The 23,962-nt window shown below is 43.0% G+C and overlaps 1 protein-coding gene across 3 annotated transcripts in view; it reads right to left on the bottom strand.

Moving 5' to 3' along the window:
• The window catches only part of PIK3AP1 (phosphoinositide-3-kinase adaptor protein 1), a 91,633-nt gene that overhangs the window by 43,390 nt on the left and 24,281 nt on the right, over window positions 1-23,962 (bottom strand). For all 3 annotated transcript variants that reach the window (XM_053305757.1, XM_053305759.1, XM_053305758.1), the window contains 5 exons: window positions 19,280-19,424; window positions 11,929-12,071; window positions 8,856-8,988; window positions 4,114-4,310; window positions 1,404-1,593 (listed from right to left, as the gene is read on the bottom strand). In XM_053305757.1, the coding sequence (XP_053161732.1) occupies window positions 1,404-1,593; window positions 4,114-4,310; window positions 8,856-8,988; window positions 11,929-12,071; window positions 19,280-19,424 (808 nt within the window). The remainder of the gene's footprint in view (window positions 1-1,403; window positions 1,594-4,113; window positions 4,311-8,855; window positions 8,989-11,928; window positions 12,072-19,279; window positions 19,425-23,962) is intronic.

Here is a 23,962-nt window from a genome sequence, read left to right as displayed (position 1 = left end):
TAACCTTTTAAAAATCTCACAAAAGGACAGCACAAGATGAGAACTGAAAGAAAAGTGTGCCTGTGCCTTGAAGCAAAGGGGTGCTCAGGTGGAGAAGTGAAAGGGTATGCAGAAGTATATCTTTGAGAGCCCACCCTCCCATACACCTGTGCAGATAACCACTCCTCTACAAGACTATGGTCTGTGCACACATTTCCTCCTTGCACAAGCTTTTTATTTTCCGTGATCTAGTTGGAATAAATATGAAAAAAACACAAGTGCAGGTTGTCATGCAGACTGTGCAACAAAGTTATGGAATATGGAGAACATTGTCGAGATCCACTGCAAAATCTTCAGTAAGACTCAGCGATCATGTTAGAATAAATCACCATCTGGAAAGACTTTTACTGACGTCAAATTGCAACAATTTTGCCTCCCCCACCTTCTGTACTACACTTTCGTGGCAAGTCAGCACAATACTCTGTTTATGCTAGAGTTGAGTAGAATATTCTTTGCAGAACTTTTTCACTTGAAAGTTGGGGGTTCAGGAGAAAAGATTTCAAGAAAGCCCCACTCACCTTTTTCACCAGTTCTACCAATGTTTCGCAGTACAATCATTGGCAGAGATAGTGCTCCAGGTTACTGGCAGCTGCCATTTCCACAACGCAAAGGCATCAGCATGAAGGTAAGAAGCATTGCCCTCACTCTGATTTGGCTAGGTGATTATGTGGTGTCTTCATGCAACAGAGTAAGACAATGCATCCTGCTCTCACTCTGGCACCTTGTGGGCAGAAAGCATGATGTTTGCCAACACTCAGGATTGTGATGTCCACTGCTGGTAAATTTACCCCCACACTTTGCCTCTGTTCACATCCCTGCCCTTATAGGTATCTGGAAGGGGGACAAGGGAAAGGCGTTCCACACGCCCCCAACTGAGCCTGTGCCTATGCCAGCACCCTTTCCCACCCAACTCCCCAAAGGCAACAAGGGGGGGGGTGCAGGCAGTGCTGGCAGCATCTTGGTGTGCCAGGCGCTCCAGCTAGCCAGGCAGCAGGGCTCACTCCACCTTCAGGGAGCTGGCCTTGCACAAGTAAGGGAAGGAAGGCAGGAAGGATGGGCAATGTGCCACTTGCCTTGCTTCAGGCCTGGAAAGCCCCGACAATGGCTGGAGCTCCAGCAAGGGGAGCAAGCCAAAGGGAGCTGGATTGCGTCAAAAGGAGCCTGACCCAAGCCTTCCCGCCAGAAAAAGTCCTTTTTGCCTTTGCCACATGTGGAAAGAGTTTTGTGAATGGCCACGCCTGCCCTTGCCAAAATGCTCCCAACTTCTTATCCTACAAACATGATGACAAAATTGGGGGAGGAAATTTACAATTTTAGCATATTGTAAACATAGAATTTCACAGCAAAATGAACTCTATACATACACAAGTCATCTGCGGCACTGGGAACCAAGCCAACCATGGATTCGTAGAGCTCGTCATCACAGCCAGGGTTCAGAGAACATTTCATCAACAGGTCAGTGGAAAGGTGTGCCATGGACTCATAAGCAGAGCCATCATCTTCACCCTGCATCAGCTCCTCCTTGATGTGACTTTTCAGCATGTCAGCAGTCTCCTAGAAGAAAGGGAAAAAATAGACTTCCCTTTAAAGGAATAGTGAGTGACTGCTACTGAATCAGTGGGATGCATGTCCCTCCCCAGTGTTAGCATTTTCAGGATGGCCCATTCATACTGAATGGATGTTGGGGAGGGATGGAGGAAAGTGATGGAGAGAGGGTGTTGCCATGGAAGCAGAATTGTGCTGTTGTCCCACCTTATTGATAAAGGTGGATTGTCATGTATTTCAGTGCACAAGTGGGGAAATGCTCAATATGCAAAGTTGCAACTTACATGGAAGCTGAAATTGATTTTCATTCTAAATTACTTTTGTCTTGAGCCGTCTTTAGGTGTTATTCCTGGCAGTGTTATTCCTCATGCTTACACTGCCAAAACCAGGGAGGAAGTCCCACCCCAGCACTGCCACTCACTCCCTCCAGCTGGCCACTCACAGTTATGGCACCCTTTGTGTGAAGGGAAAAGCACTGTAACCATGATGACTGACACTTCCATAAGCGGCATCCTGGATCGCCACAAATGGTTAATTGTTGTCCAACAATTATGCTTAAGTCATACAAGTATCTTTCAGTGCTCTAAAGCAAACTGACCAGACTGGGTGTAAATTAGATGTTCTGTGCTTCAGGAAGTCACTCAGTTGCCCAGCATGCAGAAACAACTAGACAATTCACTGATCGTATTATTGGGGTCTGGGTGTTTAAATATAATCAAACAAAGAGCAGGTTTGCAGGGCTGCCATCTAGATAAAGGACCATGTCAAAGAGAGGGAACTTTGACATTTCCCTCCCCCCGCCCCCACCTTGTGGTCCTGATATGGATCATCCCCCCGCAGCTAAATAGGGAAAGTTGCCATTAGCACTAATTATTCCAGATATGAGGACAATTTGTGTCTTCAGGTCAATGGCACTGTCAGTGGTACCAACAATGCAGCACAGCTACCCTCTGAATTAGTTTATAGTCAAAGATCAGTGGTTTTCAGAACTTTCTTCCTTCAACAAAACAAAACAAAAAGGCAGAGGCGAAACTTCAGTAGATGTTTGGAATGTACATAATACAGGAATATCAACAGTAGCAGGCATGCTGTCTTGTGGAAACCTGTCCACCATTAGTGATCTGGCACAGTGGAGAAGTAACTTGCCTAGGGAGCAGGAAGTTGCTGGTTCGAATCCCTGCTGGTATGTTTCCCAGACAACGGGAAACACCTATATTGGGCAGCAGCAATATAGGAAGATGCTGAAAGGAACAATCTCAGACTGTGTGGGAGATGGCAATGGTAATCCCCTCCTGTACTTTACCAAAGAAAACCACATGGCTTTATGGTCGCCAGGAGTTGACAGCGACTCGATGGCACAACTTTACTTTAATCTCCTGATAAGCTCCTGAGGTACCCCAGGAATCCCTGGAATGCAGCTTGAAAACACTGTTCCAGACTTTTAAATAATTGTCATAGGCTTAGAATTTGTATGCCCGATACACTCAATCACAAACGTTTATGCCGCCCTTCATACAATGGTGGACATGCTTTTCCCATATGAAGATATTATCTGTACAAGAAAAATGTTGTGTATGTGTCAGGAAAAGCTAAGAGGCCTACACAACTCTTACACAGATGCTTCAGACTTTTCTTTCTTTCTTTTTCTTTTTGCATATTGCACATGGGTTGTACAGAACCCATTCCTTTTCCTTCAAAGTGCTTATGTTAAGGGATATTGCTTATTGTGCATGTTCCCTGTACCATCCTGAATGAAACAACTCTGTCCTCACCTGCTCTTGCTCTTGCTATGCCTACACTCTTTCATGGTTTGCTTTTAGTAGTTTAATGCCAAGTCCTCTCCAACATGAAAGAGTTCATCTAGTCCTCTTTTTGACCCACATATGCACACATCCCCTTTCCTTTGCAACAATGCACCTCTATACCTCGTGGATTTTTGTTTAGGTGGAACATAGAGATAATCACTATAGAGAACTATGATGGACATTGTACCTACAAAATTCCAGGAAAGCAGAACAGTAGGTGCATCTTCCATATCTGCCCTGGTCCATGAAGACACCAGCCCACCACAAAATCACACTAACAAACCACAGTGCCCCTGCATTTGCCCATTCCTCTGCGTACCTGGGAATGTGTCAAACATAGTCCAAATGAGATATTTTCCTTCATATAAAACCTAAAACATCACAGTGCTCACTTGCGGATATCTCCAAGTCCTAATTTTACAGGTTGACATCTAAATAGTTCTGGGGAGGTGTTCTCAGGATCTCTCTGTCACGTTATTATTCTGTTATCAGAATGGCCTTTTTATGAGACAGGTGTTCATGGGAAACCTATCTTCATCCTCTGGAGAATGGGGAGTGCATTCAGCTCTGTTATCACTTTTTGAGAGATAAAACTGCTAAGTATAGCATTGGGACTCTCAATCATGCAGTTAAGCTTTAGGAATCTCAATACTTCTCCCTCTATCACAGCCTACTGCCAACAGGATACAATTTGGGTAAGTAGAAGGCAAACAGTCCCTCTTACCACATATTCATCAATAAACTGTCGGAGATCTTTGAAGCCGTGTATCTCTGCAATGTTGTTGGGATAGTGTCCTAACTTATTGGCAACACTGTAAGCTTGCAGGGCTCCTGGACATGTAAGCAACAGGGCTGTGAGGTTCTTCAGCCCATATTTTGCAGCAAAGTGCAGCAGAGTTGGCAGCTCTTCATCCCTCTGGCCTGAAAAAATAAAAGACAAAGAAAACTTCCAGTGTAGTATCAGCTTTGCCAGTGGGTGATGAGCACACTAGCAAATGATACAGAAGAAATAGTCTGGATCAATATTTATTTATTTATCCATCTATCTATCTAAAAAATTTATACTGCCCCAAACTCACGTCTCTGGGTGATTTACAACAAAGCAAGCAAGCAAACAAACAGAAAAAGTTAAAACATTAGTTAAAATAAATGACAACAAAAATTAAAACACCTGTTAAAATAAAGTAAATGATACAGCAAAAGTTAAAACACTACAACAATTCAAACCTTAAAACATTTTAAACAATGTTAAAACTATTAAAACAATATTTAATTAAAAGCCTGGGTGAATAGATGCATCTTTAAAGACTTTTTAAAAGTTGTCAGAGATGGGGAGGCTCTTATTTCAGCAGGGAGCATGTTCCAAAGCTTTGGGGCAGCAGCGGAGAAAGCCCGTTCCTGAGTAGTCACCAAATGAGCCTGTGGCAACTGCAGACGGACCTCTCCTGATGATCTCAATGGGTGGTGGGGTTCATAATGAAGAAGACGTTCTCTTAAATACCCAGGGCCCAAGCCGTTTAGGGCTTTATAAGTTATAAACAGCACCTTGTATTCTGCCTGGAAACTTATCGGCAGCCAGTGTAGATCTTTCAAAACGGGAGTAATATAGTCTCTCCTAGATGACCCAGAGACCAGCCTGGCTGCTGCATTCTGTACCAATTGTAGTTTCCGGACTACACACAATGGCAGCCCCACATAGAGCGAATTGCAGTAATCTAGAGATTACCGGAGATTATCTGGAGGTTACCAGCAGATGTACCACTGTTCTGAGGTCATTTATCTCAAGAAACAGACGCAGCTGGCATATCAGTTGAAGCTGATAGAAGGCACTTCTGGCCACTGCCTCAACCTGGGACACCAGGGAGAGGCTTGGATCCAGAAGCACCCCCAGACTGTGTACCTGTTCCTTCTGGGGGGTGTGACCCTATCCAGAACAGGCAGATCAAACTCATCTCCAGAGTGTCGACCCTGCACAATGAGTACCTCTGTCTTATATGGATTCAGTCTCAGTTTGGTATCCCTCATCCAGCACATTACCGCCTCTAAGCAGGCATTTAGGGAGCTTATGCCCTCTCCCGATGATGTTGACATGGAGAAATAGATTTGGGTGTCATCAGCATACTGATAGCACCCTGCACCAAATCTCGTGATGATCTCTCCCAGCAGTTTCATGTAGATGTTAAACAACATCAGAGACAATACGGAGCCCTGAGGGACACCATACAATAGTTTTGAAACTTGCTACTTTACAGTAACCTTGCCACAATGACATGCACTAATTAATAGTTTTAGACTGGGAGCCCTTTGGGAATAGCAAACCATCTTCTTACTATTTTTCTATGTATACTGCTTTGAGAACTTCTTGTTGAAATTGAAAATAAAATAAAATAAAATAAAAATAATAATTATTATTCAACTGCTATAAAATGCCTGCATGTTGCTAAGGATTCTAGGACATGTGTTAGTCCCCTTGTGGACTGAGTGTTCATGCTTTCTGTGTCTCCTGATTTTCACTGTCACACTATGCAAACTAAGAGTGCACTATGCAAACTAGGAGTGCACATGCAACACTCCTTTTTGGCTTCACATTGCAGAGAAAGGCTAGTAGTGGTGAGCAAGCTGTCTTTCAGAGAAGCTTGCCTGCCTTTACTGATCTTGTCATTAAGGAACCCTGACGTGCTTCTGAGGAACCTCAGAGTTTCCCAGAATTCAATTTGAAAACCACTAGTCTATGTCAGTAGTATTTGTTCAGTATTAACTAACTCAAATGCAAGCTAATTTAAGAAAGAGGTCAAAGGGTTATCCACAAAGGAGTGGGGATATTAATTTAAATATGCATCAGCACTATCAATTTAGCAGTCTATGTAAATTAATTTGCAAAGGGCAGGACAGCTCCTTTGACCCAAATCAATTAGTGAATTTACAATGAACCCAATGGTGTGGTTTACAATGAACCCAATGGTGTGGGATTTTGGAGATAATGCACAGCATAGTTCTCTGCAATTATAACTTCCCTGCTTCACCCTGTCAGATGTCAAAATAGTTTGAGGCCCTAGCTCAGCATCTGAACAAAGCATGAATTCAAGCTGGAAAGGATGAAAGAAACCAGCAGGAGTGTGTGGAGGGTAAGTAAACTCACACTTGAAAATTACACATTAGCTTCTCACATTGTGCAATTTATTGCCATCTGGAAGGACCCTGTTTGTAGACAGAAGCTTGTGTTTCAAAGCTACCAACCTGGGAAAAGTGGGAAACACATCCAGTGCTCTTGCATTCTTGTTGAAGATTGTCAGCCAGTCAAGCAAAGGTTCTAGGACAAAGGAGCCTCAGAACAGACTACCCAGTCCCTCCTTAATGCAATGGGATTGCAGAACAACTCCTTATTATTGATCAAACTGGCATACCTAGACCCCCATCTGTTTTGTTTCCATATCAGGGACTACCACCTGGCCCACTCAGCTCCTCTTGTTAGAAAATTAACTGTCATACTCTCTGCCTTTTGTAATCTTGGAAATACCCCATTCAGAAGCCTCCCCTGCCTTTGAGTCCTTTGTTTTAACCACTGTCATTGCCCTGAACCCCTTAGAGTCCAGTATTCTTCCACCACTTTTTTACATAATTACACTATTGAGAAGTATTAGTATCAGAGTGAACCCCACTAGTAAGCCTATAGGATTAACCAACCCTGGCCTTACCAAAAAATATGTACATGTACTGAAAATGTGATATACCTGTAATGGCAGCAGAGTTGTTCAAACTAAATGCAGGTTTGATCTGCATCCCTCCCCACCGAATAAAAAATTTGTGTCTCATTGGTGCACAATGTACCGAGTGTGGGAGTCCAAGGCAAGTGTATAAAACCCTGGCTACAGATTATGCAGAAACGTGTGCTTCCTATTTTATAAAATGCACAGAAGTAAAAATAAACATTTCTGTCAAGACAAAGTCTACACTGTTTGGGAAAGACTCCTTTCAAATGATAATTCAAGAGGGAGGAGAACCATAGACCATGCAAAGATGAGTGAGCATTCCCCACAAGAGGTTAAAACAAATGGCTATCAAAGTCCAGAAAACTGACCAGCAGCTTCATAAGTTTCTGGGTTGGTATATGGAAGACCCTGCCCCGAAATGCTTTCATCACCACTTCGAGCATCTCCTTGGTTATTCTATTTCCATGGACAGAGAACTGGGCCATCTTGATTTACATTTGGGACTTTACTGAATCTGAGTTTGATACTCTGGCATGTTCCCAAACTATGGTTAGAAGAAGCCAGGATCTGCCACTAGGTGCAGTGGCAAATCTCAATTTGTTTTAAACCAAGACTGGAAGTTGCAATTCTTCCTCCCCTCATATGGTGGAGTCCAAGGCCAAAGCTTGCAATTGTAATGCTAAGCCTTAAACCATGGTTTAGCATAACATCTGGGAAAGGTAACAAGGGCTGCTAGATACCATTGGCAATCCTACTAAAGAACAGTTAATGCACCATATTGTACTTTTCATATTTTAGAGTTAAGCCTAACATTGGCAGGTTTCACAGCTGAGCTTCATCTCAGATTTAGATTTTAATAGCAGAATACATTTTTATACACATCTGTTTAAGATGGTATAAGGGCGATGAAATATGCATTTCCACACTGCAAAGCTTTTTCGATGACCTTCTTTAATGTGCATTTAAACTTTTATTGTGCATTAAAGAAGGTCATTGAAAAAATCTTCACATCTGCTTAACCCTGCTGTTCCTAGACATGGCCCTTTGCTCTCAACTATGTTTGTTTAATGAAGAATTGGGGTCTTTTTTATGTGCAACTAGCCACAAAACATGCAGTTCTAAACGAACATTTGTGCAGTTCAAAAATTCAAGTAATGAGAAAGTTGTTTTATGTTAGAGCATGTAAAAAATGACTCAGAACCATGAGAAAAATTAAGTGAGTAGTCCAGGCTCCTCTAGAACCCAGACCTTAATCAAGTGTACCCATTTCTTTTCCCCTGCCAAAGACATTTCCCACAGACTTCACAGCTACTCCCCTCAGTTTTCAGCAATGAATATAAAACTCTTCTTCAACAGTGCTGTCAAATTCCCAGTTCTGAGGATTTTCTCCCACTCTATGTAGGCTTCTATATGTTATGAAATGTGACTCTAGGCCATAAAGTATGTGTGCACAGGCAAGGAAAACACACAGGTGTATGTTGTAGTGGCACATGCCACACATGTAAATTACACTCATGTACCATTGTGCAGTTCTGAATTTTCCTTTTTAAAAGCCTTGTGGAGAACCAAACAGCTTAGCTAGAACAAGCATTTGGCTTGTATTGTGTGGGACATTCAGGCATGTCAAACTGATATTCTCCCATCTTTTCTCCATGAACTCTATAATGCTTTTCCAGAAAATGTGGTATGATTATTTTCATTTATTTTCAGATTTTAAGTATTCACAGAGTATTTTTCAAACCACAATCACACTCACTTGTTGTAATGTCTTCTTCTTCTAGCTGGTTGATCCCTAAGAGATGCAAACCACTTGCAGGAAGGTTCTTCTTCAATGACTCTGTCAGAATTTTGTCGAGAGTGTCTATGTTGTAAGGTACTATTTTAAATGCCTGAATACAAGAAGGAAACCAGAAAAATTAGAATAGATTTTGAAAGTGTAAAGTAAAAGCGTTTGTTCATCATTTTGAAATCTCAAGAGTGTAAAAAAGTAATCCCTTTTGGTTAAGTATTTGTAAATTTTCAGAGTTCCTTAACCAACATTAATTTAAGCCAAATGAAGCAATATTGATTGAACCAATGCACATTAAGTGTTGGTGACTTGTCAGGTGGTAGAAAATAACTCTGCATACATTTTTAATATGGTTGATTATAAAATCCTGAAATGAACCCTTGGGAATCAGAGAATGATAAATATGAGGCAGTCTAAGTTGCCTTTTGGGACACTGCTTCTAAATACAAGTTAGTGCAGGAAATCAATCTGTATTGAATTAGTTGATATAATGGCAACGCAATATGCATGATGGATCTGCTACAATACTTCTCTCCAGACCTCTCAGACTACTGAAGCTGATGTATATACGTCAAAACGTCCGATCTTTGTTGCAATTTTGTCTTTCTATGTTTTAATTTACACAGTAAAAAAGGTCTGGAGAGAAGATCTGTATTGAAATATAATTTGTATCGCATCCTACATGATCACATGGAAACAGAGAGGTACAAGATAATTCCTCCATTCTTTGTTTGAATTTAAGAATAATTAAGAAGCCCGCATATTATGGTGAATAGCTTCTGTTTAGTTGTACCTGTAGTTACTGTCACACAACCCTTCAGTGCCCCAAGTTCAGGTAACTGTATTGAGGAAAACACTTGGGGTGTCTCAGGACATCATGGTTAGATAAGGCCATACAACTATTCTCAGTTCAAATTGAAGAAGTATTTGAGGGCAGGTTCAGCCAGACCCCCAGATTCTACTTGATCCTGTGGTTCTGTCAGGTGGTCTTGGCATGACTCTAAACCAGTCTGTAGCTAGGGATGTCAAATTCTGGAGCCGGCAGATAAGAGCTAAAGAGACCAGAGGCAGCAGATGTGGCCGATACAGACTGGGGTCAGTACCACATGAGGCAAGAAGAAACAAAAGCAACTCTGCCTGGAAGATTCTGTGATGGCATATGAAATAAGCCCTCACCCCCCCCCCCAATTTTAGCAGTAACACCATCAAACCAACTTCTACTAGATTCTCCAGCTCACCTTCTCCCCATAGCCTGTTTCTGCTAACCAAGACCATATTCAGCTCTACCAGTTCCTCTGGTCTACGTTTCCCACTACCAAGGAGGTCTACTGCCTGTTGACTAGCACTTTCTCACCTCTCTATAGCAATCAGCAATCCCTTTCTTCAATCACTAGGCAAACCCATCCCTTCCAGTATAATTTTCAAATGGAGCAAATGTATGCATAATTGTGATGCTATGGGACAAGTTCTTTCTAGTGGTCGTCCATTGGTCCTCTTGGTCCTCCATTGGTCCTCTTGGATCTCTCGGTGGCTTTCAATACCATTGACCATGCTTCTGGACCACCTGAGGGGGTTGGGAGCAGAAGGCATTGCTTTGCAGTGATTCTGCTCCTACCTTTCCGATAGACTCCAGAAGGTGTTGCTTCGAGATCGTTGCTGTTCAGAGGGAGAGTCCCACAGGACTCCATTCTATCTCTAATGCTTTTTAACATCTACATGAAGCCACTTGGAGAGATCATCAGGAGATTTGGTGCAGGATATTATCATTCTATCTCTAATGCTTTTTAACATCTACATGAAGCCACTTGGAGAGATCATCAGGAGATTTGGTGCAGAATATTATCAATATGCTGACAACACCCAAATCTATTTCTCCATATCAGCTTCATCAGGAAATGGCTTAACCTCAATGCTTGTCTGGAGTCAGTAATGGTCTGGATGAGGGACAACAAACTGAAGTTGAATCCAAACAAGATGGAGGTACTCATTGTGGGAGGTCGGAACTTAGGAAGTGCTTTAGATCTGCCAGTTCTGGATGGAGTTACACTCCCTCTGAAAGATCAGGTATGTAGTTTGGGAGTACTTCAGGATTCAAACCTCTCCCTGATAATCTCAGGTTAAGGCAGTGGTCAGGAATGCTTTTTTATCAGCTTCAGCTGATACTCCAGCTACATCTATTTTTCAAGATAAACAACAACAAATGTTTATATACTGCTTTTCAATAAAAGTTTCCAAAGTGGTTTGCATAGAGAAATAACAAATGACCTTAAAAGAGTGGTGCATATGCTGGTAACATCCAGGCTCCACTACTGAAATGCACTCTACATTGGGCTACCTTTGTACATAGTCCAGAGACTGCAAATGCAGCAGCCAAGCTGGTATCTGGAGCTACCCAAAGAGACTTATTCTATTGTCACACTGAATGATATCACAGAAGAACATAGGCTGGTTCACACAACCATTACAATCAGGGTAGGAGCTGGGCTACCCTGATTTGTATGATCATCACAACCCACACAAATGCCTCCAACCCAGGTTGCTCAAAGCAAGGTAACCCAGCTTTTCACTGAGGGTAGAGGTAGAAAGCTCACTTATTTTGATTCTATGGCTGTGAGAACTCATGTGGCTCTTCTACCCAGTCAAATGGCATCTTGCCCTTCCCCACATGGCAATCATAGAAATCTACAACCATAGCAGCCATCAGCATGGGACCCACTCCCTTGCAAAGCACATGCTATGATTCTGAAGTTGCAGCTGCTTTGGCAGGGCTGGGTCCGCCACTTGCTCCTTGGTGGCCAATGGGAGGACAGCCACAGATGCCTTGCTCATCTGTTTCCTGAGTTTGTGAACCAAAATGGAGGTTCTGCTCACGTGCTACTGATGGGGTAAGAGCTTGCCCCTGCCCCTCCAAATGGTTGTGTAAACAAGCCTCAAGTCTACCAGTCCAGCTGGGGATCTATCGTGAATGTAACAATGATGTTAATATGCAAACAATTAAGCTCTCATTTCTGCCCCATTAGAAGCTGCTTTAACATGTTACCTGACACATGAATTCCACGGGGTTTGCTGCAGAAGCCAGCAAGTTGCCAATTTCTTCCATGTCGGTGTAATAGCTGATACTTGCTTCAACTATCATTAAATCTCCAGAAAACAATCGTAAACATACAGTTCCAGGTGATAAGTCTGTGAGATGAGCAAAGATTAATCACTGACAGACAATGCCGCAAAAGAAATACATTATGCTAGAAGCAGCAATGGGGCAGGGGATTATTTGTGTGTGTGAATGTCAGGCAAGATGATACTTCTTTCAACACAACTGCAGCTGAATGCACAGATCTTGAACAGCTACAGTAAGAAAACATCTCAACTGAATTAAAGTGCCCCTTTAGTTAATCTGAGTAGCAAAAATAAAAAATAAAAATAAATCAGCAATTATAAGCCTCAAAAGTGTATTGCTTATAAATATGACATTTGTTGAGCTAATAATGTGAAACATGGCATGTGTGGCCTACTAGACAAAGTCCACAAATATATCTAATTCCAAAGCAATCTGATGAAAATTGCCACAAGTACAGCAAGTTAAAAAGTGCTAAAATCAACACATCTATGCTTTCTGTCCAAAATTTAGACAAGTATATCATATATCTCTTTCATATTTGGTGAAAATGACAGACATACTCTGTTTAGGCTTGTGCAGGAGGGGAAGTTTTGTGCAGTAGTTCAAACTACTGTCCCATTAAAACCTATGGCTAGCAAGACCTGGAAAAGTTATACAGAACATGGCTGATTTGACAATGAAGCCAAAATGCTGACACATCTGCCAGTACTCTTAACAGGGAGCCAGCTAGTGCAGGGATTCTCAAGCTTTTTGATACTGTGACAACCTAACATAATATATAAAGCTATGTGATCCTGCCCCCTGCCAAGTTTAAAGCTACTGGCTGACATCCTGATGATGTGTAGGCCAGAAACACATTGCCGTGGGTCAAGCAGTCTAGCAAAATGCAATGCGGCTAGTGCTTTACTGATGTTAGGAGCACACACATTTGGTTAGCCAGGATGTCAGCCATTTATTTGATTAGGCCAAGATAAATAAAGCACATTTACTTTTTAAATGAGGATGAGCTTGCTTGCTCCTAATTAGTTTTTCAAACCTGGGCTTTATGTTTGAGACTGCTAATAATTTTGGGCTCCAAGTTATTTTCACTAGATACTTGCTCATTATAACAGCACCTGCTGAAAATTCTAATCTACACAAGTAGGAATCAAGCAAAGGAAGTCAGTATTTTTACATGGTTTTCTTATCTAGTTCTTTGTACTCAGCTTGCACATTAATTCAAAATTCAGGAAGAGATACTTTCAAGAACATAAAGTGAGGAGCTGCTCTGACTTCTCCAAGTCTTGGGCAGGGGGACATGAGCTGAAAACCACCTGGATCCTCCACTGCTCACCAAACCAAGGGTAGTACAGTGATGGCACTTCTTTGGTCACTTACTAGATGAGCTCTAGTGAGTGTCTCCAGAGAGGGAACTCTCCCCGGCCCATTAGCCAAAGAAGTGCCACTGCTGTGCCTGCTGTTGGCTTTGTGAGTGGCTGTCAAGCACCCACGGTGCGAGGTCCAGCTGGGGCTCACCAGGAAGCCCAGGAGGCAGCTGTAGCGTGCACAAGCCAGGAGGTGCAGGAGGTCACATCGTCACAGGCAAGCTCAGGAAACCACAGCAGGTCTGGGTTCTCACACAGGGAGTAGGGTTCCAGCAGCCCTCAGCAGTTCAGAAGCTCTAGTATCTGAATATAAGATATGAGAGTGGGGCTGGACTCAGGACTGCAGGACTGAGAGTGGTGCTCAGTGAAAACTGTTGTCTCCAGCACTGGTGCTGGTTCAGGAACCTGCTTATAAAGGGTCTGGAGAGCCCCTTTCCTGGAGCACACTAAGCCTTATTCCTGAGTTGGCAGGGGCTGGCTGCTTACTTCTCCTCCCCGAGTATTCCCATTGTCTGGCCACAAGATGTGCATTTCCTGTTTGGCTTGGCCTCACTGAGTCTGCAGCATCTATCAGATTGGGGACTCGCAGGGGAAGTGCTAGGGCCTGAAGAACCTTGAGCCCAGGTATGGGTTGCCTCAGGCCTAGCCAACTCTTGTGGTTGGGTGCAAAGGGTCTCTGTCTCTGAAGTCTGTGGCAGGGTACTCTCTACTGACTCCAGAGGTTCTGATGATGGGCTGGGTGTTTGAGTTTCTAGCCTCTCAGAGGAATCTTCAGAAGTCTCAGCCCTGGGGTTCTCGGGTTTTATGTCCGTGGCTTCCTGAGAATGTGACTCTTCATCTGAGGATAGTTCAAGACTAGCTGCCCTCTCTCAGGTTCAGAGCCAGTGCTAAAGCGGACTCTGATAGTGGAGGAGAAGCCAAGTAGTTGTTGGCTTCTGTCTCTGTCTGCCTCCCATCATCCCTGACTGTCTCAATACCTTGGACATGTTGGGTAAGGCCTCTGTGCTCCTGAAAATTCCCTTGAGTTATTTGGGACCCTCTTTTATGTTGTTGGGGACCCCTGGTTTGAGAACCTCTGAGCCAGTAGAGTCTATTGCAAGTGCAATACCTATTCTGTTAGCAATGGAATGTTAACTCTCAGGGAAGGAGGGGAGGGGGAGACATGGAATAGACAGGTTGGGGGAGCCAGGTAGGTAATTAGTAGCACTGTGGGGGAGAAGCTGTAGCAGTTTGGGTATATGGAATGAATTTGAAAATGCACACACACAAAACACACAAACAGAAACACATGCACACAAATGCAAACGTGTGTATGCTGCAAACACATGAACTCAAAACAGGCACAGATACATGTGCACACACAAATATATGCAAACACATGCAAATATGTGCACAGGCATACAACACATATACATGCAAATATATGCACAGAGCACAAGTAGTTAGCTGTGTAGATGTGTACGAGTGAAAAGAGACAGGATATTTTAGCTCAAGTTCCTCTCTGTTCAGAAGGGCTTACTTCTGAGTAAGCCTGGCCAGGACAGCAGCATCCCTTTTCTCTCCCCCATAGCCACTGTACACAACTGAACAATGTACAGAAATCTCCTTTCTTCATCATTCAACCTCCTGACAGGCAGAAAATGGCTCCCTCTGCCCTCAAAATTACCCCCCGCCCAACACACACACACACACTGTCAGAATACTAACAGCAGAACTGCATTTGACTTCAGTGCGCTGAGTTAGGGTTAGAGTACCATTGACTTCAGTGGACTGGGCCACTTCACACCTAAAAAAAACCACATCCTCATGGAAATTTAGCCTATTTACTGCCTATTCACAAAACCCTATTAAACTATCCCCAGCTTTCTAACTTCTCTCATAAACCTTAGTGGAGGATGTCAGCCATTGCTTTGTTTGTCTATACGGAACAACTCCCTAGGCCAATGATATTCACTATTTTCCAAGTGGGGGTTACTTTGGCAAAAAATCTTTAATGTGAGAGCCATTTCTCACTGTGGTAATCTCCGCACAGTGCTGTGCTTTCCCCAGTTCTGATTGATCATCCACATCTAAGTGCATGCTGCCATGGGTGCGATATCCCAAGGGGTGTTCTTAAACCAAGGGTAGTTTTATGTGTTCATTTACCTTACAAAATTAGCAATATTTCCCCCCTCAGTGTGTTACCCACCACCAAGCATACAGACATGAGGGTCATCTCTAAAAATAAGCATCAAAACACTATATGTCGCCCAAAATCAGTTGTGAGGCTATTTTTTGAAGGTGTGATGTTGCTATGACATGCCCCCTTTGACATTAATTTGTGTCTGTGTGGTAGAGGGTGAAACATCTTGGGCCCTTCCAGATGATGATTCCAGCATGAACTCTGATTGTTATGGAGTATATATACTCTCTCTCTCTCTCTCTATATATATATATATGCACACACACACACACACACACACACACTTTTAATTAGATTTGTATATTCCAATTTAATATTTGTATTGTTTTAACTGTTTGATAGTTTTGTGGTGTTTTTAAATGTTTTGTAAAATGCCTTGAGATTGAAAGGTGGTATATAAACCTAATAAATAAATAAAGTATTTATAGAGCATCCAGGTGATGTTCTCATTCCTCAGCAGAAATTGTGCCACTCTCATAAAATGCCTGTTTTTTCATATAGTTGACAATGAGGCTATTCACATGGGCCTGCAAAACCAGGCTAAGGGAGCCTAGCCCAGTTTTGTATGCACATGTGAACCACCAGGACTGGGCCTGATCCTGGCAGCAACATGTCGGCAAACCCGCCTAAGGAGCTACCCTTGAAAATGAGGTTAGGAGAGCAAGTGCTCTCCTAGTCCTGTTTCTTTGATAATGTGTTAGCTGTGGCTGCACGCAGCCGCGGCTGGCAAACTTGGGGAGGAGAGGGGGGATCCCTATAATGCACCACACACTTGTGCGGTTCATTAATGGAGCTCCAGGGGATGGGGCAATGCGTTCCGGCACCTCAACCCTCGGTGCTACTGGCAACAGCCGGTGCTTGTGTGGACAGGCAATCCGCCTGCCCAGGGACAGCAGAATGATCGCCTGTGGGGAGGTAAGTTCTTTAGGGCTTCCTCCCCATAAACACGGTAGTCTTTTCTCACTGCTCATGAGAAAGGGCTCAATGTAGCAGAGGGTTATGGGCACACTTCTTCTTCTGCACCTGAGTGCACCTTTGTCGCTGTTCTTCTGGCCATTCCCTTTTGAGTTTAAAAACAACTTTCATTGCAGTCAAGTCATTAAAAAATGATAGGTCGGATTTCAGGAAGTGACTAGTTAATAATCAGCAACAATATTCAGAGAACCAGGTCATACTTAAAACCACAAACATCTATTCTTTTGTTTCTCCCATTCCAAGCTCCATGGGAATTTTGGTAGAAAGGAAGCGAGAAGCTGAGGAAGTTCAATAAACCCGAAGTCAACTAAAATAGAACTTAAACTAAAAAACAAGTTCGGGGGGGGCATGGGGGAGGAAAAGGGGGACGTATAGACAATCACCTGGTAATTTTATGCCCCCTAGTGCAGATGGAAACATAGCAACAAGTATACAAAAGAAACTTGTGAGAACTGCTGCATGAAGCTCATTCGGTTTCTCTTCCACATGCAATCAGTTTGGAAAGTCAGGGAAGAAAGCACCAAAAAGCCCTCCTAGAGAAACCTACAAACCAGCACGATAGGCAATTGTGTAAACCCAAGCTTATCCAGAAATGAAACAGAAAGTTTAAGAATTAGCCAGGGACACTATTCAGCACTTCATTCTTCCTTTAGCCTCGATCATAACAAACCTGATGACCTACAGATACAAATTTTGCATACACAATCCTGCCACTGAAAATACCTGAATGCACTACTTTTTACACAGTGCATTAAAAAGCATTGCGTAAAAAATGTGTACACTTGATGAATGGTTTAATTTTTAAAAAAAGAAGAAATCCATCTTATTTATTTGTAATTTCTCTGTGTAAACCGCCCTGAGCCATTTTTGGAAGGGTGGTATAGAAATCGAATAGATAGATAGATAGACAGATAGATAGATAGATTCTTAATGCAATCAGCAGATTTTAACTGTTATTGTTCTCAGATTTTTAATACTCAATAATCAGATAAGTAATACAAAAACAACATCATGCCTAAGAGAAGCAGATCTTTCTCAAATTTACTATGATTCAAATAATATTGTAATTATTAAATTAAATTAAATTAAATAATTTGAAGGTTAAATCCTACAAATTTCAAGCTGTTATTTTACTTCCCGTTTTCAACCACATAATTTTTTTTTTTAAATACATATATTTGATTTCCCGATCAGTGTAATCTTTGCAAAGTGATTTTGCCTGGTCAGCAACAGGCCTCACCTACTAGTATGGAACATAAACATAGTATCTGTTTTGAAGAAGTGTGAGGATGGGGTGGCAAGACAGGGTGCTTGCCACCTTGCCAGAGTTAGAAATTTATTGAACATTCTTGATGTATTTCCGCTGCTGTGGTTTTGTTTTACAGACATGCATTTCAGGGCTGGCCCACCCACTAGGAGGAGAAGAACCCAAGTGATGCAGCTGCTCTGATTTTCTTCTGGAACTGGAAGAAATCCAGAGCGGCTGCATCACATGGGGTTGGTGGTGGTGGCGGCAGCAGGTGGTTTGTCCTTCTTGGCTTCCACTGGGTCTCTTCCTTCCTGTGCTTGGAGGAAAGGAAACAGAATGGAAGCATAATGTCCTGGACACCAGCCAGGACATTATGAAGTTGGGGCAGCCTGTCATTCACCGAGCACCCAGAAGTGGTGGAACACTCTGCAAAGAGTAGCCCTGGGGCTTGGAAGCCAGGTTGTGGTGGAGCTTGGCTTGCCTGGGGTGTGTGGGCACCAAAGTCATGTTGCCTAGGGTACCAAAAAAACCCTAGGGCCAGCCCTCTGCATTACTAGAGAAGCCAGACCAGTTTCAGACCTGATACCTAGCATTCCATCGCCAAGGTAGGTCATAGGTTCTGTGTGAAGGATGTGAAATGCAGCCTTGGGGGCATGGCTTGTAGCTGCTCAGATTTCTGTTTTTAAAATGCATGTCTGCCTAGAGTTCCTCTTTATTGTTCTTAAATTACAGCTGTACATCTATCTGTAGCCCTACTATATTATTGTTAAATGGATAAATTAGTTGTTACAAGTCAGTTTCAAACCACACACACACAATTGTGGCCCCTCTGGTGCCTAATTTTTCTCCTTCATTCTTATTCAGTGGAAAGTGGGGGGCATCAATGATAATAAAGAGTCAGGCCAATGGTCTGTAGTTAGAATTAATAGAACTGTTCCTCCCATAATTATTTTTTCAGATGCCCTTGTTTGAAGACACATAATATTTCACATCTGAATATCACAGAATGTCCTCATGTACTTTCGACACAGACACAAAGTTAAAATTAACAGTGGTGTTGAATGTTTGGTAGCAAGTGAGTGAAACAGGAAGTGCGAGTGAACTTCTGCTTCCTTTGGAGGCTGCTCTCCCCACATCTGAGCTCATGCAGTCACCCATGTGACACGCGAAGTCGCAAACCCTCACTTCAGACATTACACAGAAGTGTGAAAACAGGAAGCATGGTCTAAATCAGGCTGTTAAAGTTCTACACATTCTATTTCTAGCATTAATCGTTCTGAGGTTTCACATAGACCTAACTTTCTTTTTTAATGTTTGTTAGGTTTTTTTAGCTCTGATTAGAAGGTAGCAGTTCCTGACTACATGTTAGGCAGGAAGTAAATTGGTAGTCCCAATTTACTTTTGAGAGGAGGGCCAGTGTCTGGGTTAAATAATTAAATTCTGCTAATACTTCCTGCTCCAGAAATGCAGTTTAGTAAAAGGAAGGACACGTTTTGTACCTACCAGGTGTGCAAACTGAGACTATATACTCATTCTCCATTCTAGCTGGGACTCGCATCGACTGACAGCTCTCAGAAGAAAATTCCACTTCCATTTTTACTTGGCTATCCAGCTTACATTTTAGCAGGATGTAAACTGTTGTCTGCACCTAGAAGTAGATTATAACATTTTTTTAAGTAATCATATCCAGGGGCTCTTGAATACTGTACAATCGCTATTTATTTCTGTACAGACTTGGTAGTCCTTTTCTTCAAAACATGTGTCCAAAATAACATGCAATATAAAAAGCATTTTAAAAAATGCACACAAAGAATTAAAACACATCGATCCACAATCACAAAAAAATCAACAAAAGTATCAGTTTAAGTTCACATCTGTTTATCTTTTAAATGAAAATATTCTGCAGAGCATGGCACATGATAACCTGAATAGAATCTTGCAAGTTTCTTCTAGGTTCCTGTTTCTTACAGGGGAAAAACAAAAAAGGAAAAATGATGCTGGTATTTGCTAAACTACAATTGAGAAAGTTTGTGCAGACAGTCCAATGAGCCTGGGATTCCTTCATTTTGTGCGACTATCACCTGCATCTCAGTCCATGGACCCTGCCTTTATTCTCCATCCATCCTCTCTTCAATTAGTTCCAACTCTTCACCTCAGCCTTTCATAAAACATTTGACTTCAAAACACCAAATTCAGAGAAATCCTGCACTGCAGTTACCTTATTTTGGCCCATTTATGACACCGCCTTGATGCCTATCCACATTTATGCCTATCCCCCAGAGACTATTGAAACCAATTAGACTGCTGGGCTGGCTCTTCAGGGAATTTCCACCTTAGTGGCTCCCATTTTGATAGCATTCAGTCATTGACACAGATGATTAGAGATGTTGCTTCCCAAGACTTCCTTGGCACAGGTCCCCAAGCTCGCTTGGTTTGCAAAAGACCTGAGGTAGATGAAGCAGGAAGGAAAACAGCTACAGCACTGAGCTATGTGGAAGCTGACTGATTACAACAGAGAGCACTTTTAAGGTAACATACCCCACCCCACCCCAGTTACAATCAAAAATGTCTTCTTGATGCACTGTGTAAGTCCCACATTTAAATAGTGAGAGCACATAAAGAGAAGTTCTTAGTAGCTGCGCCGCACTTGGGAGACTCTTTTCTCATTTTGATCCACCAAAATTTGAACCTAAACACTGTCTGGGTTAATGGAAACATTTTGCAAGTTGCTCTTGCTTTTAATTTCAAGGGTGAACTGTGAGTGGGGTAATGTTATTTTCTATATTGTATATATTTAATATTGAGTAATTATTTAGTTTGTATTTGCTTTTTAAAGAAATGTGTTGAGTGCGGGCAGGATAGACACTGAATTACATTAACTTAGCATAAATATCCAGATTTCTCAACTCTCTTCAAAAACACCCTTTACTGCGCAAAAATAAAGTTGATATAAGGGCATATTTGGAAATCCCATGGTACGTGGCACATCTTGCGAGACTTGTGAGAGAGAGTTAAGAGAGAGAGAGAAGGCACAGTGTAGGATAAGCGGCGGTCAGAGAGGCAGCTGCTCCTGTGGAGGAGGAGGAAGGGACATTGAGAAGAGACACGGAGCAGTGAGTTGTGGGGCCTCCATTGCCCTGCTGAGTCTCCTTGTGAGGGCGACGGCTGGGTCCCTCCATGCAGGCCGGCGGCAAGCCCCAGCTTGGCTGTCCTCCTTGCAAGGAGACTCCGTGGGGTGACAGAGAACAGCCCTTGGTGCACTCTCCCACCCCAGATCAGCCATCCTCCTTGCAAGGAGACTCTCCCTGAGTGAGTGAGTGAAGGGGAGAGGGATGAGCAAGTGCGCAAGAGGGGAAGGGGAGGAAGAGTAAGCGAGTGAGAGGGAGGCGGCTGAGTAAGTGAGTGCGTGAGCAATAAAGTCCTAGCGCACAGATGCTCTGAGCGGTATATGCTAGTATGAAATAAAATGTTTTGGTCTACACACCATCATCAGTTAAACAAACAAGCACAGATAAGAGGCCTCTTCTGTTCCCCAGCTGTTAAATTATTTAAAGCAGATAACACTCTGTTCCATGATTGGCGGAGACATAATGAGAGGGGTGGGGGTGGGGGGAGAGAGAAGAGCAATCACCTGATTTTTCTCAGAGGCTAATGAACTTTATAGCATCAGCCTGTGCCTCCCAAGCAATGATGTCTGGTCTCAGTTTCTCTATAAATAGGCAAAGGTGTGCCGTCGAGTCGGTGTCGACTCCTGACGACCACAGAGCCATGTGGTTTTCTTGGCTTACCATTGCCATCTCCCGCACAGTATGAGATGATGCCTTTCAGCATCTTCCTATATTGCTGCTGCCCGATATAGGTATTTCCCATAGTCTGGGAAACATACCAGCGGGGATTTGAACCGGCAACCTCTTGCTCCCTAGGCAAGTTATTTCCCTGCTACACCATTAGGTGGCTATCTCTCTATAAATAATGCTTCCTTTATTTTCCATTTTTGTACGTTCCTTTCAGTCTCCAAAATATATAGTTTAGTGGGCACTACTTCGCCTTCATGCTTTTTCCTCATATGCATTGACCAGGGTTTTGTTCTTTGTGCACAATATCCAGATTCCTTTTAAATGCTTTATTAAAATCCCAGTTGAACTTTAATATTATCCAGATGGTAATCAGTTACTTTGGCCTGTTACAATCTATTGGCCACTGAACTCAAGAGAACCTGAATAATGTTTAACCTGGAGGTTTTTTACACATGGCTCTATGCCTCAGGGTATCTGAAGAGCGAATCTGCTTTGCAGCAGAATTGAGGCATTTTAATTCAAGGTGTTAGATGGACCATTCACATAGCCATCAGCACCTCCATCAACACCCTGGAGAAAGCAGAAGCCCCAGATTTTTTTTATTCCAGATATAACTCAGGCGAAACCAGAATTCGCAGCCTCCCTTCAGAGAAAAACAAAGCCCTGTCTGTCCTGGTCCCTGATAGCCTGCAGGGAGATCAAGTTAAATCCCTGGAATAGGAGGACTAGCACACTCCAATCAGGAGTGGATTCGGTGGGGAGGGGGGAGCCCTGTCTGTAAAACCTCCTGTGGAGGTATTAATTCAGATTGAGATCAGATACACTGGTATTAAACTGCTGCCCTACAAGGTGAATGTATAATTGCAATACAACCATAATTTTGTCTATTTTAATATTTAATTTACTGGTTTCCAGTATGTTGTACTGGAAGGAGAGATAGAGTTTATTGCAAACCAAGAATTAAGGTTGCATTATTATTTTTACAATGTCAAATGCTCTAAGTAGTACTGGTATACAAGTTTGACTCCCAGAACACAGCTGCAGTAATTTTAACACAGAAATAACAGTAAACTCCTTCTCTTCTAACAAAACCTTCTTCAAAGCCTTTTTGCAACCATCATACCTTCAACATTTCTACATATCCAACTACTAGGCAACCCAGCCTTATGCTGTTCCCATTAAGTCTTCTCTTTCCATATGTAAGCAGAAATTGATGGCTTCCTCAAGCAGAAGCCATCAATTTCATGTGATGTACAGTCACCTTAAGTGGTGCAGTGGGGAAATATTTGACTACAGTGCCGGAGCCAGACCGAGAGCGGCCCGTGCCCAGCCACCCCAGCGGCCCCCCTCACCCTGCCCCCACGCCTGACATCAGACGCCGGGGCTAGCCATGCCCCCGTGTCAGATGTCAGACGCGGGGGGCATGGTCTGGCTCCCAAATGGACTCCTGTTCTGGAGTTAGAGCCCGGCGGGCACTGCATTCGCAGCGTGGCCAGGAGCAGCTCTTCCCAGCCTTAAAGGCAGGAGAGAGCCACTTCTAACTGTGCTGTGAACACAGCATTGGCTGTCCAACTCCCGAATGGGGCCGCACAGCCCTATTCAAGAGCTAGATTGGGGCCGGCACTGCGTTCGCAGCACTGGCCACTTAACTCCCGAACAGGGCCGCGCAGCCCCATTCGGGAGCTAAACCAGCACCCCCCGCGTCTGATGTCAGACGCATGGGGGGGGTTGTCAAGGCCATGAGGCACGGCTCCCGAGGGGCAGCGGCCCTGATTCTTTGGACCCATTCCCCCAACAGTGGCTCTGCCCCTGCTTGATTAGCAAGCAGAAGGTTGCCAGTTCAAATTCCCAGCTGGTATGTTTCCCAGACTAATGGAAACACATATACTGGGCAGCAGCGATATAGCAAGATGTTGAAAGGCATCATCTCATACTGAACGGGAGGAGGCAATGGTAAACCCCTCCTGTATTCTATCAAAGAAAACCACAAGGCTCTGTGGTCGCCAGGAGTTGAAATCGACTTGACAGCACACTTTACCTTTACGGTCTCCAGGAGTCAAGATGGCACAACTGTACTTTACTTTACAAAAGAGCGTAGGTGAGGCTAAAAGAAAGCACAGTAGTAAATCCTATCTTCTATAGATCAGAAATGAAAACAAGTTTTGATCGCTGATAACATTGTGGTTAAGAGTGGGTGCTATTAACTAGAAATCCCCGATTCAGATCTTGATTTCAGTTATTATATGATATATTACATAGTAATATACTAAAGGAAAATTATACCATACTATCAAACACACACATATTTTGCATGAAGGCATCTCAAAATCCATTCCATGGAAATATTAATTCTGCAATCAGTATAAGTTAATAAAATTGCCTGTTTTGC

Source organism: Hemicordylus capensis, chromosome 3, assembly GCF_027244095.1.
Source record: "Hemicordylus capensis ecotype Gifberg chromosome 3, rHemCap1.1.pri, whole genome shotgun sequence".
In the NCBI taxonomy this organism is placed as follows: domain Eukaryota; kingdom Metazoa; phylum Chordata; class Lepidosauria; order Squamata; family Cordylidae; genus Hemicordylus; species Hemicordylus capensis.
This window is presented reverse-complemented; position numbering and strand designations above follow the sequence as displayed.